Source organism: Microplitis demolitor, chromosome 9 (assembly GCF_026212275.2).
Source record: "Microplitis demolitor isolate Queensland-Clemson2020A chromosome 9, iyMicDemo2.1a, whole genome shotgun sequence".
In the NCBI taxonomy this organism is placed as follows: Eukaryota; Metazoa; Arthropoda; class Insecta; order Hymenoptera; family Braconidae; genus Microplitis; species Microplitis demolitor.
This window is the reverse complement of record NC_068553.1, coordinates 16,870,801-16,890,179: the sequence shown is the minus strand read 5'-3', so window position 1 is coordinate 16,890,179 and position 19,379 is coordinate 16,870,801. Positions and strand designations below refer to the sequence as shown.

At 27.1% G+C, this 19,379-nt stretch overlaps 2 protein-coding genes across 17 annotated transcripts; both read right to left on the bottom strand.

Annotated features, from left to right (window-relative positions):
* Positions 1–159: 159 nt before the first annotated feature.
* On the bottom strand, positions 160–9,813 carry LOC103570127 (sterol O-acyltransferase 1). Of its 15 annotated transcripts, none has more exons than XM_053741965.1 (11): positions 9,582–9,813; positions 8,580–8,826; positions 7,772–7,899; positions 6,710–6,765; positions 5,689–5,819; positions 4,541–4,714; positions 3,998–4,146; positions 3,765–3,904; positions 2,429–2,592; positions 2,027–2,300; positions 160–1,333 (listed from the first exon to the last, which is right to left on the bottom strand). In XM_053741965.1, the coding sequence occupies exons 3-11, from the start codon at positions 7,836–7,838 to the stop codon at positions 809–811; spliced, it is 1,680 nt and encodes a 559-aa protein (XP_053597940.1). In that variant the 5' UTR covers positions 7,839–7,899; positions 8,580–8,826; positions 9,582–9,813; the 3' UTR covers positions 160–808. The 15 variants fall into 15 exon arrangements, with proteins under 15 accessions (XP_053597940.1, XP_053597943.1, XP_053597951.1 ...); XM_053741968.1 differs by having other exon boundaries at positions 8,580–8,801; XM_053741976.1 differs by having other exon boundaries at positions 7,772–7,845; positions 8,580–8,610.
* Positions 9,814–11,188: 1,375 nt separating this feature from the next.
* LOC103570129 (putative sodium-dependent multivitamin transporter) lies at positions 11,189–18,721 on the bottom strand. Of its 2 annotated transcripts, XM_008547742.3 has the most exons (8): positions 18,604–18,721; positions 17,086–17,223; positions 16,132–16,353; positions 15,719–16,059; positions 14,102–14,221; positions 13,816–14,033; positions 13,530–13,747; positions 11,189–12,499 (listed from the first exon to the last, which is right to left on the bottom strand). In XM_008547742.3, exons 2-8 carry the CDS (start codon positions 17,203–17,205, stop codon positions 11,948–11,950), a joined length of 1,791 nt encoding a protein of 596 aa, XP_008545964.1. In that variant the 5' UTR covers positions 17,206–17,223; positions 18,604–18,721; the 3' UTR covers positions 11,189–11,947. The 2 variants fall into 2 exon arrangements, with proteins under 2 accessions (XP_008545964.1, XP_008545965.1); XM_008547743.3 differs by lacking the exons at positions 17,086–17,223; positions 18,604–18,721 and adding an exon at positions 16,405–16,438 and having other exon boundaries at positions 16,132–16,340.
* Positions 18,722–19,379: the final 658 nt, after the last annotated feature.

Sequence of the window (19,379 nt, the reverse complement as noted above, 5' to 3'; positions counted from 1 at the left end):
ATTATTATAATAATAAATTATATTGTATAGAAAATTAGCATAAAAAAATGGTTTATGTATACATTGTATATATGCATAATCTGTTATATTATTAAGATTATGACGTATGATTTATATATATATAAATATTATATTTATCAAAAAATCGCTATAATAAATATATATAAACTTGTTTTAAAAATAACAATGTCTTTATTTATTTTTTACTTCATATATATGTATAACAAATATATAAATTTTTTTATTAATTACTTACAAAAAATTTTCAAACTTTTCCAAGCGTTTGAATGTGCTCTGGCTCTGGTCAAAAATAATGGCGCGAAAATATTAAAATTTGAAAATTCAAATAAATTTTTTTTCAAACTTTAATATTTTCGCGCCATTATATTAAACTAGAGCAAGAGCTAAATTATTTCAAATGCACACCTTGATATTTAAATATATATGATATTTATCAAAAAATCACTATAGCACATATATATACTCAATATATAACACTTATATAAATTTTTTTCTTAAATTACAAAAAATGTCAAATTTTTTCCGCGCATTTGAAAGTGCTCTGGCTCTGAATAAAAATAATGGCGCGAAAATATTAAAGTTTAAAAATTCAAATTTAATTTTCAAAATTAATAAGTTTTTTTTTTTTTAATTTTTTCCGGGAGAAATTGATTAAATTTTTCTTTTTCAAATTTTGCAAACTTTTGCGCCATCGTTATATTTAACTAGAGCTAGAGCTAAATTATTATCAAGTACACCTTAACATTTACATATATATTATATATTTAAATTACAAAACAATTAAATATTACACGAACATTTTATACAATAATGACGATATTGTTATTATCGAAAAACTGAATATACAAAGAAGTAATTGACTTTCAAAATTATTACCCGAAATTCCTTCGTAGCAATACCAACTTCTGGGTAAAATGGCATCTGATAAATTATCTTCCAAAGTCGGGCAATTAATTCTTGCAAAATACTCCATTGTGTAAAAACTGACTAACATACCAGAGCCAGTGATTAACGAAAACCAAATAAATATATTACCCAGTGAATTAGACTCTTTTTTAGTTATAAATACAAGCAGAAATCCAAAGATACCAAAAAATACAAACATCATTGGGTAAAAGAAACGAAATGCGCATCCCAATAAATACTCATGGACAATCGCCGATGTGAAGAATACAAAAAATGTTGCGATAAATTTATTGCCCGGCACAACTATTTCATAAAAATCTTTGTAAATGTACGTGTAGAGCCAATCGTGTACTACAACATTCCAAGTACGGTAATAATTGTCGAATGATGCGGAATTCCACCAATCCTAAAAATTAATTAATTAATTAATTAATAGATTGTAATTTTTCAAATGATAATATTTTGATTATTATTACAGTCGACTGTCATAAGCCTGCTGTGATGTCTCTCTCCTTAATCAGTGGGTACTGGTCCAAAGGGCGACCACTTGACCACTTTTTTGAGTTTCGTAGCAGACCCCGTTATAAGCCTCCGTTAAAATTACATAAATTATAAACTAACAATAGCAACAAAATATCTAAATTAATTATGAAAATTTACTATCGATTTTTCGCGGATAATAATTTTATAAATATTAAGTTGAATATTATTTATTGGTGATAATTGTAATGATTAATTACAATTAAAGCTTCTGTTACAATTTAAAAGTTTTATTGAGCATTATGTTGATCAATAACAATTATTATAATTATTACTTTCATTAATACCCTTGTCATTATTATTTTTTACATAACAATTATTATTTGTGTAAAAAGATAAGTATTTATTTTAGCGCTATAAGCACTAGAAAAATCGGGACACTGGCGCATGTGACAAAACGTAAATTTGACATTTAAAATTATATAAAATAAACAAGGCTTATAACGAGTAGTCGAGATCAAAACTAAACGCGCGGAAGACTGAAATTTAAAAAATTTACCCTGTCCCCTAGACCAGGCTTATGACGAGTCGACTGTAGTAATAATTCTGAAAATAGTACTTTGTAAAATAATCTGTCGCCAAAGCGCATTAATTCAGCGAACGCATTCATCCAGACGTGAAGTAAGCAATAGAATCCACAAAGGAATATTACAATCCCTGGAAATGTTGTGCTGAATGCCCGTAATATGAATCCAGGTAGATTAAATTCTTCATGACCAAATTCTTTATACTCCGGAAGGACGAAACGTTCAAATATCATAGCAACGAACATAATTACGAATGCTAGTTCCAATAAATATTTAGCAATAACTCGCCATCTAATTTTTTCAGTCCTGTAAATTAATATTAATTATATTTGATTAGATTTTTGATATATATATATATATATATATATATATATATATATATATATATATATATATATATATATATATATATATATATGACATTTAAAAATTACCTTGGATAACTATCTTGATAAATTAATGTGGGTGCAAACATAAAGTACGAAAATTTCGATAATTTTGGAATTACATTTCCTCTACTGCTACCATGTAATTCATTATTAATTACTGAAGGTACAGTACTTCGAATAAATGCATGAATTTTCATTATTAAACGCACCTAAAATAAAATATGAAAAGAATTATTGCATATGCCGCCATAAGTAATAGTATATTACGTGACTAGGGATCAAATAGACGATTTCGAACGAGGGTGGTTGGCTGACATCATCCAACTTTTGAAATCGTTTTTTATCCCATGCCACGCACTATATTTTTCAAATTTCTCGCATTGATACGGAGAGTTTCAAAGTTAACATTAGTAAATTTCTGACTGATAGTGCGGCAAAAAAGTGATCCTGTATTTTAAATTTTAAAATTTACGTCATTTTCTAAGGGAAGTAATAGATTTTTATAATTTTTTAAATTTTTTATTGGCAGCCGCAGCATTTTTCTTTCATTTTTCAAACGCAAATGACAGTTTTGTTGGTTATTAGAAATTCAAAAGTTTGAACATGTAAAGTCTGCAAAAAAATGGACATTTTCCCACTACTTGACTACGATGAAGTCCATGGTCTTGCGCATGCGCAGTAGTGAGATTGTAGAAAAATGCCCATTTTTTTGCAGACTCAACTATTCTTGGCGCGAGATACTACTGTCTATAAGTATTTAGAGGCTCACACTAAAGAAGAAACTCATAAGTTTCTGCCTGCTAAATTGCATATGAATTCCTGGTGGAAATTTTTCAGACTTTTCTCTGAAAAACTCTGAAAAAGTCTTTAGAACCTTAGAACTGAGTTTTTCAGAGAAATCGTCTGAAATTGACTTGTTTCGACTGAAAAAAACAGACATTGAAACTGACAGTTTTGTTAGTTATTAGAAATTCAAAAATTTGAAAATGTAAAGTCTGCAAAAAAATGGACATTTTCCCACTACTTGACTATGATGAAGTCCATGGCCTTGCGCATGCGCAGTAGTGAGATTGTAGAAAAATGCCTATTTTTTGCAGACTCAACTATTCTTGGCGCGAGATACTACTATCTATAAGTATTTAGAGGCTCACACTAAAGAAGAAACTCATAAGTTTCTGCCTGCTAAATTGCATATGAATTCCCGGTGGAAATTTTTCGGACTTTTCTCTGAAAAACTCTGAAAAAGTCTTTAGAACCTTAGAACTGAGTTTTTCATAAAAATCGTCTGAAATTGACTTGTTTCGACTGAAAAAAACGGGCATTGAAACTCGCAGTTCTCAATTCCGGTGATATAAAAAACTAACAGAATTATGTAAATCACCTGTTCCATTAAAACAATAAAGCCAGAAGGTGGTGGTAGCTCGGCTTTTAAGGTTACGTATGCCGGTACAGCTAAAAATGTTAATTGATAACCGATGAATAGAAGTAGCCACGTGTAATCCCAAATTTTAATTTTGAATGCTGCAAATATAATATATGATATTAGTAAAAAAACAATATATATTATAAATTGACATATTTAATAATTTTATTACAGTAATTAAAAATTATTACATTTTGCTGATAATTTAGTTCGTTGATGAGCATAGAAACTGTATACATAATAAACGCTGTATGATGATGCTATCATTGATATCCACATTTGTATAACAAACGTTAGTTTACCAAATCCTAATTTAATTGTCGTGAAACCAAGACTGAGTCTATTAAAATATATTAAATAATTATCGGCTGTTTTGTAAAATTACAATTTTTTTCACCATATCTGCGCTGAAAGTTTGAATTTTTGTCCGGTTTAAAGTGAAGAAAATTGTTCTCTTCCTTATGAGAAAACGAATGTTAAAAACTAGCGCATGCGCCATTTTTTCAGAAACAGGAACAAAAATGTATACTTTCAGGTAAAGTCATGTGGGTAAGTGTGCGTAAATCCATGTATTTCAGTTAGAAACTAATGGGTTTTCACTCACTGCGCATGCTTGTCATGCATGACTACAGATTTGGTGAAAAATCGTAGACACCCAGAGGAAAGTACGCATTTATACACTGGTTGAAATGTCCTTTCCGCTCTTGGTGTGTAATATACTATTTTATACATACGATCCATTGTAGAGAATGTCATGCGCAGCAGTATTTAAAAATGTAATAATAAATAGTGCTGCAAAAACATTGTAAACTGTTTTTACATGTTTTACTTCATTAAACAGGTCAGTGAATAATGAATTGCGTGTTTCAAAAATTTTTTTACGTAGTACGCTACGTTTTATAGACTTCCTATAATATTAATAAAAAAAAAAGTTAATGTTATTAATTGGAAAAAAAGCTCTGATTAAAGACTCCGATAAAATCTGACTGAATTTGATTAAGCTGAGTCGGATTTCTATCAGATTCAATCAGAATTTTTTGGAAGCGTTTTAAATTTTCGATTTAATTTCAATCAGATTTAATTGGAAAATAGTATATTTATTTTAAATTATTTTCTGATTTAAATTTTTTAACCACAATGAAAAAAATAATCAGTAGCTACTATCGATTATTTTTTGGTCGCTGCTACCGATTATTGTTTGGTAGTTGCTACCGATTAATTTTCGGTAACACCTACCGATTATTTCGGTAGCTGTTACTGATTGGAATTGGTACCAACTACCGAAAAAAAAATCAGTAGCTGTTACCGAAAATTAGGTAGCTACTAGCGATTATTTTTCGGTAGCGGCTACCAAAAAATAATTGGTAGTAGCTACCGAAAAATAATTGGTAGTAGCTACTGAAAAATAATTAGTAGTAGCTACCGAAAAATAATTGGTAGTAGCTACCGATTGCTAATAGGTAGCTGCTAGCGATTATTGTTTGGTAGTTGCAACCGATTAATTTTCGGTAACACCTACCGATTATTTCGGTAGCTGTTACTGATTGGAATCGGTACCAATTACCGAAAAAAATCAGTAGCTGTAACCGAAAATTAGGTAGCTACTACCGATTATTTTTCGGTAGCGGCTACCGAAAAATAAATGGTAGTGGCTACCGACTGCCAATAGGTAGCTGCTCGCGATTATTTTTTTTAGTATACAGATAAAATTGGAAATAAATATTTTTTTTTTTTCGATCAACTTTCCGATTTCCGATTAACTTTCATACGGACTCATTCGAAATTTTCCAATTGAAACTGATTAAAATTTTCCAATCGGTTTTAATCGAAGTTTTTAATCAGGGAAAATCATTAAATTATTTATTTTGAAAAATTAACATACTTATCATCGGTATATAAATTATTTGTATCATTTTGGAGATGATGTTTTGAAATACTTTCAATCTTCTCATTAAATTCAGACATTTTATTATTGAGTTCTGTTAAATTATTGACTTTTTCATATCTTTGTCTCTGGAAAATTAAAGTTATTTACTATTTCATTAAAGTATCTATTGTATATTACACATTTTTAGTGATAAATTTATAATGTTTGCGTGTTCTTCAATGAAATGTCTCTGACCTGACCGTAAGATAATACAATCAGCAATTACACAAGATTATAATTTTTGCTGACTTCGACAATTGACTTATCATTATTATAATAAGTTCAGTATCGGTTTTATTTATTATTTATATTGATAAGTAATTCCACAGTCAATAATGATTTTATTGTTTTTCAGAAATAGCATATATATTTATATACAATTATGTATTCAATGATTATCTTATTGAGAATTTTCTTCATCTTCCGTCAAATATAAGAGTACATTTAAAATGTTAAATATTTTTATATTTTTGTATTACGAATTATCGATATCTTAAAATGCAAAACAAGACAGATTTTTTTTTTTTTTTACTTTTAGGTTTAAAAAAAAAAAAAAATTTCTCACTGAACTTTATTACAAAATTATAAATCCATTTTTGATGATACTGAAAAAAGAGGGGGTGGGGCAAAATGGGTCGCTTGTGAAAAAAAAATTCACTAAAATTATTTTTCTAATTCTATTTTTTTTAATTTTTTTTTTTTTCTTATACAAAATATATGGTAGTAAATATGACCCAGCGATGAAATAAAAAAAATTTGGTAACAAGGTAAAATTTTGAATGTTCCATTTTGCCTCTCATTCCCAATTAAGTTTCAAAAAAATTGTGAAGAAATTTTATTAAAATTTTTCTTTTTTTTATAATTTCAAAAAATATTTTTGCATAAAAAATTTATTACTTAAAATATTGTGTATATATATATATATATGTACATACATATATGGGATATAAATAATTGAATATTTTTTAAATTTTACCTCTTTAGAACTAAAAATTTCTTCCGTGGCCATTTCACAATATTTATGTTTTTTATCTAAAAAAAAAAATCACTTTAGTTCAACAATTAATTTTCAAAAATATAAATAATCACAAATTAATTTTTTAAAATATTTTTACTTATAAAAAATTATTATTGACAATTTACATTCACAAGTAATTAAACTACTGAGTAATCGAGCCGAGAATGAATAACAATTTTTAAAAATATCGATTGCCAACACAATTAGTCGACTTTAGAATTTAAACTCAAATTTCAATTAAAAAAAAAAAAAGTCAAGTGAATATCACAAGAGCGCATGTACTTGAATGCACGGATTATCATCAATGCTATTATTAAACATACTATTGAAATTATTCATTTGTATCCTCAAAGAAAACAAATTCCTTATCTTAATCCACGTAATCTTCAGTATACAGTATTTGTATATATACTAAACTTTAAATATAAATAAAAACTTTGCTGTGAAAAATCAGGAGTGAATTCGTAGTGACTATGGGTTTTATGTCAATCAGAATTGACTCCGTCGTTCGGAGTTTTTATAAAAATTACTCCGCATCGGAGAAAAACTCCACTTTGATTTTTCATCCTCTTGGACTTTATTTAAATCCGCATTCGGATTTCATTCCGATTCGGAGTAAATACTCAAATAAATTCTCCGGAGTAAATTTTACTCCAGATTTAACCCGCATTCACTCCCCAAATTTTTTACAGATAAATAAAATAGTAAATTAGAAGTTTAAAAATTCAAAAATTTAAATTTTACCGCCGTTAATAAAAATTTTTAAAAGATAAATAAAACAATAAATCAGAAATTCAAAAATTTAAATTTTACCGCCGTTGATAAAAATTTTTAAAAGATAAATAAAATAATAAATCAGAAATTCAAAAATTTAAATTTTACCGCCAATGATAAAAAGTTTTAATCGATAATTCAAATAATAAATTAGAAATTTGAAAATTCAAAAAGTTAAATTTTACCGCCATTGATAAAAATTTTTAACAGATAAATAAAATAACAATTCAAAAATTTATATCTTACCATCATTGACAAAAATTTTTTTATCAGTCTTCATTTTTGAATCTCGATCATTTTTCACTTCTTTCATTTTAATACTTTTTTTTTTTTATATAAATAAATATATGTATATTAGGGTGGCGCAAAAAAACCTATTATTTTTTTTTCAAGTCTCTTATAAAAATTTGTTGGTTTACGATGTTTTAAGAAGCCTTTCCAAAAAACGACGATAAAAAATTTTCAAGAGATCGCTCACGAATTTTGAAATTATCAAAAATGATCGAAATTCAAACTTTTTATTTAAAATTTATTTCTTTCTCATAGCAGCAAAATATAACCCGAGAAATGAAAATAATAAATTATTTACATACTTTTTTATTTTTTAATTCAATTTTTAGATTTTTCCACTTTTTCAAAACTTACCAAATCTATTGTTTAAAACTGTCCTGTATATTTTTGGTTATGCAAAAGTTATATTTTACTGAAATGACAGTAATTGAGTCATAAAAAAATACAACAACTAATTCAAAATATCAATTACAAATTATCAGTTCATATTCAAAATTCTTGCGCGCCGCTTAAAAATTTAAATTTTCTACTGAAATTTTCAGCATAGTCATCAATTCAAAAATATAAACTATTGCTGCCACAAGAAAGAACAAATTAATAAATCAAAAATTCGAATTTCAGTCATTTTTAATATTTTCAAAATTCGTGAGCAACCTCTTGAAAATTTTTTATCCAGCTAATTTTTGGAGCGGTTTTTCAAAACATCGTAAACTAAAAAATTTTCATGCGAGACCGAAAAAAAAAAATAGTTTTTTCGCGCCACCTTAATGTATATCGTATTAACTAAATCAAGTCTATAATAAATAGATCATGCACTTTATTCACCACGAGTCAGTAGTAGACAGAATTAAATAACACAGTCTTGGTCAGCTCCATCAATCATAATGCCAACATCAATCCGTCATTATCGCAAAATGAGGACACAATTTTCACTGACCTCACCCTGCACCTTGCCCTCTAGATCTTTATCTTAATCTACTCTAATCTTTAAATTCACCGTAAATATACATCTATACACATATACAAATATATATACATATATATATTTTTTCAAAAATATTTCACTAAATTTTTTCAATTAAAATTTCAAATAAATGAATTACTAATTAATATAAATTTTATATAACTTTTTAATTATTTTTTTATTAATATATATTCATATATATATATATATATTTTTTTTTTCAAAAATATTTCACTAAATTTTTTCAATTAATATAAATTTTATATGACTTTTTAATTATTTTTTTATTAATGTATATTCATATATATATATATATATATATATATATATATATATATATATATTTTCAAAAATATTTCACTAAATTTTTTCAATTAATATAAATTTTATATAACTTTTTAATTATTTTTTTATTAATATATATATATATATATAAATAACTCATTAATAATAATAATATTCTGATCGATAAGAATCCATAGTTCAAAATCAAATAAATATACTGATATATTTTATCGGTACACATGCACTCAAGATATCTTTATAAATACAAATATATCAAATATTGAGTACACGTGCACTTAATTATATTTTTTATGACTTATAGTTAACGTCAACTTGATATGAATATTAAGTTGTTGCAAAAGACTAATCAGTTAAATTGTAATTTAATTTTTATTAATTAAAATTAATTGTATTAACATGACACTAAGTGCGTAATGTCTACGATGTATGTAGTGACTCAGTAGTGTTTGATAATAGACTAGAGGTTCCTCATATTTTATCTGCACGAGTACTCACTTTATTTCCCTCTCTGAATTTATTTTTCATTTTATTTTGTCTTACACTATTCGTGTCTGGGAATTTTTTTCAGCTTAACTCTATTAGCACTTCATTGATGAATGACTGCAGCTCAACAGAGCTCAACTTAACAGAGAATAATGGATTTATTGTATATATGTACTCTTAGAAGTTGCCTTCAACTATAACTAATATAATATAATAATATTGTGCGATGTTACATGAGACGGTTGTGAGAATTGTATATCAGTTGGTCGTGCGGTTTAGGTGATGGGATACTTTATTTTAGAGATTGGGAAACTCGGAGATTAGAAATATTTTTTTAAAATTATTAATTTTTATTAGGAATGAGATAAGAGACCGTAAACCAGATCAGTACTATTAGTCGAAAATTTTAACTGATAAATTGCGTTTTTATAATTTTTATATAAAAAAATTTTAATTTAAAAAAAGAGATCTGGTTTACAGTAGACAGGTAGATTCTTTGTTTAAATACAGAAATAAAATTTTTAATTACTCGACAAATTCGAGAGAACAAAATTTTTGAATTTTTGAATTATTTGATTTTTGCGCGCTAAAATGAGACTCTTAAAAAATCATTGACCAATTAAATTTATTCTACTTCCTTCAACTGTTTCTGTGAATTAAAATTCATTTGAAAGTAAATTTATTTACCAAATGTGAGAAATTTCAAAAGTTAACCCCTCAGATCTCAAATTTCATGATTTATTGATGCGACATATTGACGTCTATTTAAATTCAGTTTATTTAAGTACCAATATTACTTATTTTAAACTTTATAATCTCTATAATTTAATTGAAAGAAATTAATTTAAGGTAAAAGAGCATAAACCCGATCAGTGCCACCAGTCGCTCACTTTAACTGACTAATGCGTTTTTATAATTTTTATAAAAAAAAATTCCAAGTCAAAAAATTAACATTGATAAATAATTATTTGTGATTATAAATATATTATAATGTGACGTATCAAAGTATTTTATAATTTATTATAAATTAAAATTAACTGACTGTTTTAAAAATCGCTTAGAGCCGGACATTTTTTACTTTAACGTTCGTTCGTTTGATTAAATTTAGCTTGCGTTAAATTATTTAATAATTGTTATAATTATGTTATTAAATATATATTTTAAATTTGTGAAAATAAAATAAAGTGATATATTTTATAAATAATTCTCCAAATGAATAAACTTATGACAGTTCAATTGATATTGTCTTTGGGCTTGTATAGGGCCATGTGTTGCTCGAGTAATGGGACATGATAACTTTTAGTGAGCGACTATGGGTTCACTCAACGCGCTTATTTTTAAAATTAATAATAATTAATTATCATTATTCTTAAAATTAAAATTTTATTATAATATTTAAAACTACTAAAAATAACTACAAAAAAATAATTTTTCATTTAATTTCCCAACTTATATCGTCTTTAATCTCACTCCCTAAAAAGTAACCGGGCAATAGATCTTTTACCTTTTATACATTTTTTCCATTTAGTATGAAATAGAGGTACAAAATAGTTATCAAAAACTAAGAAACTCGTATTAGTTTATTAAAAAACATTTTATTGAATTTTTTTTTATTCTAGACAATTATAATTTCTTAACTTAAAATGGAATGGTGAAAAAACATTTTTCACTACGATATGAAAAAAAAAATTTCTTAGAACCTGAAAAAGTTTTTTGCCGCACGAAATTTGTTCGTTTTCAATCCATAATGCAAAAAATTTCTCAGAGCAAGTAATAACTTTCCGCTCTCGACCTATAATATACTATTTTTTTATTTCAAAACCTATGAATTAAGTACGCGCATGCGCTAAGCTTCGATTAGTGAGAAATAGTATGCACACCATTTAGGTCGAAATTTCTTATTACTTCCTAGGTCTGCAATCTTCCATAATTCTCTTTGTACTATACTTTTCTATCACCATGTAAAAATATATTAATTTTCAAAAATCTTTAAATATTTTCCGTAGATAAATATTAACTCGTCTTTATACATTTAAAATAATTTCCATTAATTTCCTCAAAACTTTATCAAAATCAGTAAAATAATTTTTTAAAATATTCAACTTTTAAGAAAATAAATCTTCCCCTCAATCTTGACTCCCACTACGAGGTACGCTGTCTCCCACCCCATGTCATACATTTATATGCGTTCGTATATTTATATATGCGTTATACATGTGGCGTAAGAGCGCATGCGTCAAAGTTTACTCTTCAAAAGAGAAGGGGCATTCGCTAAGTCAGAATTTTCCGGAAATTTCCGCTCTTTCGTAAACAAACTGTCCAAATTAATGGAGTTCGACTGTAATAAATATTTTATATAGAATATAATTAAGTACTAATTAAGAATATAATGATTCCTGAGTTCTTCCATCATTAACATTTTGATTGAGTTGATATTTCTGTAAATTCGTTTCATCAAAATTAACCTCTCGTTTATTTTGACTCCTGTTTCGAATGCGTTTAGCAATAAATGGAAAAAATAAATCAGGGTCTAAATTTTCTTTGACTCTGTCAACTCCAAAACATTGTAGTAAATTACTTGTAATCCAGCCAATTACAATAGTAATAAAAAGCCCTATAGGCGCAATCCATAGATATGAAATTCGATACAAGTAGAAAAATTCCGAATGGTTTGAAAAATTTCCCATTGTTCCATTGATATTTGATGTCAAATTTAAATGAGCCAATAAATTACTATCGCAGCCTTGTATTGATACAGGTAAAGTCTGAGGGCCTGGTCTTGGGCCACCAAATGAAATCCATAATAAAAATATCAAGGAAACACTTGCACCAATTATAGCACCGCGTTGTGTTGATGATTCAAACAACATTCCTAGTGTGAATAAACCGACAAGTGGTCCTCCGACGATTCCGAATATTGTTAAACTCATCTGAAATTAGTAAAAGAATATTTGCAAAATTATTCATTTGAAAAATATTGTGTTAGAGGTGCCGTAGGTATTTTTACTATCCTAGCAAAAAATACCGTTGCAAAGACAAAAATTTTTATTTTTTTACCCTGGAAGTGGGGGACATTTTGAATTCCCGCATGAAAATATCATATATGATAAATATATGGAAAAATATATAATCAATATGGGACCATATAAGTGGCCAAAACGATATATATTTTCTTAAATATAATATACTAAGTTTTAATATAATTAATTATATACGTAAGTTTATAAGTTAATACATGTATTATATATATTTATAATCATATATGTAAACTTATAAGTTAGCACATATATGTATTACATATATTGATAATTATATATGTAAATTTGTAAGCTAGCACACATATATATATATATATATTCTGAACACAATGTTTGAATCTTATAACAGAGAGAGGAAGACAGAAAAGAATATATTTTATTTATTCTTACATATATGGGAAGACTTATATGCTTCTATATATCGAAAAATATACAAAAATTTATAAAGTTAAATACATGGTACATATATCGTGGCATATAATGATGAATTATATATATATTCTTATTTGTTTCCATATATAAATAACATTTATTTTTAAATATATTAAAATTATAAGTTTTTAAATATATAAATAATATATTGAAGTTATACGAAAATATATGAAATCATATAAGAGAAAACATATATAGAAATATAATAAAATCGGCCAAAATATATATATAGTTCTATATAAGATTTCATGTATTGTCACATATATATTTATATCCGTAACATATATTTTTTAATATATCTTTACCATATATAAAATTTCATGCGGGTTTGTTTACGGCTCCTATGGCTCTCGGTTTCAACCCCGAGAGCCATAGAGGCATGAAAAAAAATTCAAAATTTGTATTTTTATATTTTCAGGAAAAAAATGCATCAGCAACAAAAAAACATTTTCTATCGTCGCGATATTTTATTAATTACTTATTAATTTACCTGAAGTATACTCTCTAAATATTGAGCCAGAATTGCCAAAACAATGCAAATCATTCCCAATAAAAATGCTAGAAATTTACTGCATATTACTGATTTTTTGTTGGAAAACTGTTTTTTAGTCAATTTAAAATACAATGGTTTTATATAATCTTCTAAACTTATTGCCGCGAGAGCATTCAGTGCCGCTGATATTGTACTCAAACCCGCGCTGAATATTCCTGTGAAAAATATGCATTAGAAATAACAGCAACAATTAGGGAAAGACTCGATATAATGATTAACAAACCAGCAATAAATAATCCCGGTAAGCCGGGAAGAGAAGATGTCATTTCCATAATGAACAAAGGCATCAACATGTCATTTTTTTTTATTCTTTGAACTGTTCTTGGATCGCAATCGAAATATTTACTGTAGATTGCCAGTCCAGAGAAACATGTCATCATAGAAAGTAATGTAAGAATTGGCCAACTTAGCCATAATGCATTTCGAGCAGATTTTAAATTTCTACAAAAAAAAATGATAATTTATTTGAAATAGTTATTAATTATGTTATTTATTCTATGTTAACTTACTTAACGGTTAACATTCGCTGAATTTGAATTTGGTTTACTCCATAAAGTGACAAGAATGTACACATTCCGCCAATTAAAAGTCCCCACCATGTATGACGTTCTGTCGGATCCAATGAAAAACTGTAATTTATAGTTAATACACAGTAAATTTAAATTTTATACACACAAGACAATCTTGTAGACAGTATTGTGTTAAAATTCTGTCAAAATGTCTTGCAGGACACTTCTACGTGTCTGTCTTTACAAAACGATAAATCTGTCGCAAGATTTAGTCAAGATTTTTTATGTCTTACACATGACATTTTACAAAAGAATGTTGCAGATATCTTACACATGGCTACTTCATAAAACCATATACATTTCTTGAGCAAAACATGCGCCAGAAATTTGTAAAAAAATCTTCACGCATAATTTGCGCAAGATTTGCTACAAAAGCGCTGTCTATTTATCTGCCACTTTTCCCTTTCCCTTGACCCTTTTATACAGCGTTTTTGAAAAAAAATGACGCAAACCATGTCTGAGTATTTTGAGGAACTTTCTGTTTCAAGTTTTGCGTAAGAAATGTGTAAGAAATTTTACTATATTACAAAAATCTTTTGTAAATCTTGCAATTCAAAACTTTTCATTTGTGTCTGCAACAAGACTCATATAAAGACGTAGTTAACTAAAACAATAGATTCATAGCAATCTTGGATTAATTTTTCAAATGTCTTGCAGGACAACCTCAAGTATCTATGTCTTTACAAAACTATAAATCTGTCGCAAAATATTAATGCAAGATTTAAAGTGAAGGTTTTTTTTTTATCGATTTTACGTTTCTTGACTAAAACATGCGCCAGGAATTTGTAAAAAATCTTCACGCATAATTTGCGCCAGATTTGCTCCAAAATCACTAGATTATTATCTGCAACTTTTTCTTTCCTTTGACCCACGATATTTATATCGCATTTTTGGAAAAAATCTGCGACAAACCATGCCTGAGTATTTTCAGGAAATTTCTGCCGCAAGTTTTGCGTAAGAAATGTGTAAGAAATTTTACTATATTACAAAAATCTTTTGTAAATCTTGCAATTCAAAACATTTCATTTGTGTCTGCAACAAGACTCATATAAAGACGTAGTTAACTAAAACAATAGATTCATAGCAATCTTGGATTAATTTTTCAAATGTCTTGCAGGACAACCTCAAGTATCTTTGTCTTTACAAAACTATAAATCTGTCGCAAAATATTAATGCAAGATTTAAAGTGAAGGTTTTTTTTTTTATCGATTTTACGTTTCTTGACTAAAACATGCGCCAGGAATTTGTAAAAAATCTTCACGCATAATTTGCGCCAGATTTGTTCCGAAATCACTAAATAATTATCTGCAACTTTTTCTTTCCTTTCACCCACGATATTTATATCGCATTTTTGGAAAAAATCTGCGACAAACCATGCCTGAGTATTTTCAGGAAATTTCTGCCGCAAGTTTTGCGTAAGAAATGTGTAAGAAATTACAAAAATCTTTAATAAATCTTGCAATTTGCAACTTTTTATCCGTGTCTGCGCCAAGATCAATGACCAGACTCACGCGAGGTTTCCCTAAGATTTTTTTATGAGTAACAGCTCTCACTTACTTATCAAATTCTATACGTCCGCCTTTGTCCGCAATGTCCCAAATTTTGTCAATACCCCCGGCTGAAAAAGATGCGCTAATTATGATAATAATCAACGAAGCGAACATTAGAATCGCCTGAAAAATATCCGTTATCAATACAGCCTTTATTCCACCGACACTCGAATAAAAGGCGCATGCTAAACCAACGGACAAGATGCTTGTCAGTTTTGGCAATCCAGTTGTTGTTTCAAACGCTAAAGCCGGGGCATAAAGGACTATTCCAGAATACAATAACATCTGAAGCCATACTATAAAACTTGCTAGTAATCTTGCTGTCACACCAAAACGTCTTTCTAGGTACTGAAATAATTAACTTCTTTATAATTAGCTCTTAATCAGTCTTAATACTAATTGATGACGGAAATAAGATACCTCATAGGTACTTGTAGCTTGTAGTTTGTAAAATACAGGTAAATATCCATAACAAACGAGTGGTGTTCCAATAAGATAAGATAAATTAATTACAACAAAGTGGGTTCCGTATACATAATTTTCGGCTGATACGCCTAATAATGTTATTGCTGACATAAAAGACACCATTAAACAAATACCTATTGACAATGGACCCATAGTTTTATTTGCTGAAAAGTATTCCTGATAAAAAAAGTAACGAACACCATTAATAAATATGAAATTTTGATTTACTGTAACAAATTTGACATCAAAATTTCTTTTTTTTTTTTAGATGTTATGGTCGCGTTTAAATGACGTTTAATATTTTTTTTGAGTTACGTGTTAAGTAATTTCTTGAAAATTGATTTTTTTTTTTTTTTTATGGAAGTTCTCTTTTTGCTGCCAACTTCTGGCATTGACATGAAACTATATTTGAATTTGAATTGTATTGTGGAAAAAAATCTGATTTAAAAAAACTATTTCCTGAATAGAAAAAAAAATCCTGAAACAAAAAAATATTTCGGAAAAACGAGTCAAAATTTTTTTTAGAAAATTTATGGTTCCAAAAAAATTTTCGTGAATTAAAAATATTTGCCTTTAGTAGAGAATTTTTTTTTTCTGTATACATTTTATTTAAATTTTCATAGACCAGAAGGAAAAATAATCAGATGTCAAAAAATTCAAAATTTTGATTTTAATAAATTTTGGAATTTAAAAAAAAAAAAAAATTCAATCGAATAAAAATCTCCATGAATGTGAGTAAATATAAAAAGAAAAATATGAAGACAAATCTAATAATTATTTGAAAAAAAAAAAAAAAAAAAAAAAGAAAAAAATGAGTTAATGATCTAATTAGGTCTCGTTAAGCGAAAGATAAAAATTATTTTTTTAATTGATATGTTGACTAAACAGTTAATTATTTATATAAATTACCTCAACTGTTTTCTGTCTGCCGCTAGTTAATCTATAATAGAGGCCAATTGCGATACTGATGACAAGTGTCAAAGCAATCACAAAATAATCCGTCAGTCCTAAAGTTTTAACGGCTTCCATTCTTAATTATTAACGTCTCTGAAATTAATATTATATACAATAGGACCTCGTTATAAGACAATAGTTTCTCTCAAACTATTGCGATATCTGGTTTACAAAAAGGGCAGAATGATAGTGTTACCCCGCATGAAAATATCATACATGGTAAATATATATTAAAAAATATATGTTACAGATATAAATATATATGTGACAATACATGAAATCTTATATAGAACTACATATAGATTTTGGCCGATTTTATTATATTTCTATATATGTTTTCTCTTATATGATTTCATATATTTTCGTATAACTTCAATATATTATTTATATATTTGAAAACTTATAATTTTAATATATTTAAAAATAAATGTTATTTATATATGGAAACAAATAAGAATATATATATAATTCATCATTATATGCCACGATATATGTACCATGTATTTAACTTTATATATTTTTGTATATTTTTCGATATATAGAAGCATATAAGTCTCCCCATATATGTAAGAATAAATAAAATATATTCTTTTCTGTCTTCCTCTCTCTGTTATAAGATTCAAACATTGTGTTCAGAATATATATATATATATATATATATATATATATGTGTGCTAGCTTACAAATTTACATATATAATTATCAATATATGTAATACATATATGTGCTAACTTATAAGTTTACATATATGATTATAAATATATATAATACATGTATTAACTTATAAACTTACGTATATAATTAATTATATTAAAACTTAGTATATCATATATAAGAAAATATATATCGTTTTTGGCCACTTATATGGTCCCATATTGATTATATATTTTTCCATATATTTATCATATATTGTATTTTCATGCGGGATGAGGTCCGACTAAATTCATTTTTTAAAAAATATAACGGAATATTTTATTAATTTAAAATCAAGTAATTTTGGAGTTCTCGCAAATTGTAATTCATATCTTCTGATCTGTAGTTTTAATTACGAAATTAATTTTCCTTTATATTAAATTTGAATTCAGGGAATCAGAAAAAAAATTATTTCAAAATTTAACTCCCGTTTACTCCCCAAAATTTTTTTTAATTAAAATTTATTTAGCAGAATAATTAAATTCTTGAGAAATAGAAATAAAAATTTTATTTATTTATGTATAAAAAAAAACAGTTTAGAAAAAAAAAATCTAATCAATTTTAAAATCATAAAAATTTACCGCGATAAAAAAAATTTTTTTTTTAGTTTCAATGTAATTTATGTAATAAATTAATTAAGTATCTGATTACTAAAACAAGTGCTCGTGTAACTCACGTGTTAAAGTTGAGTAACATGTTTGAATTGAAATTAAAACATATATATATAAATATATACTCATTAATTAAAATATAAATATTTGATACAAAAAAAATTCTTACCAATTTTAAAAAATGTTAGGAATTAAAAAAAAACCGGAACGCGTGTAAACTATTGAAATACCGGTAACTATATAAATTGTGAGCAGCTGAGTTTTTACACATATGTAATATATGTAGGCTTAATATTAATATCTACATTTATCCCCTCTACTGCTGAAAGAATCGTAAGGTTTTTAATGAGCAAAACGAAGAAACGTATTCGGAACTCTTTTAAATTCCTTTTAAATAATAGACGCTCATGCGCACTTGAGTTTATAGATTTTTTATTAGACATGCGCAGTAATAATAACGCGGGTACATTAAAGATTATAAATCTTTCATCCAGATCCAGATGCTACAGAAAGTGGCCGTAACTTTTTTTCTGTTGGGAATAACTCGGAACAGTACTGCCTTATGATATCCTTGAGGAGGAGGAACTCTGAAAAGTCGGAAGAAGAATTTTTTTTCTGGGGTTTTGACGCTGTGCCAAAACAGGAAGGATAACTGGCCATGGGTTTTTAAGGAATGTGTACCGTAACTTTTTTTCTGTTGGGTGTAACCCATAACTACATAAACGTTTTTTGTTCATTATGATGTCCTCTAGTAAGAAACGCCATAAAAAGTCCTGGGAATAATTTAATTTTTTAATTGGACCCACATTAGGATTGGGTGGAGATGGGTGGACATGATTTTCTATGAAGAGTAGCCCGTAACTTTACTCCTGTTGGGAATAACCCATTACACCATTGACGTTTTTGGTTCATTATGATGTCCTCTAGTAGGAAACGCCATAAAAA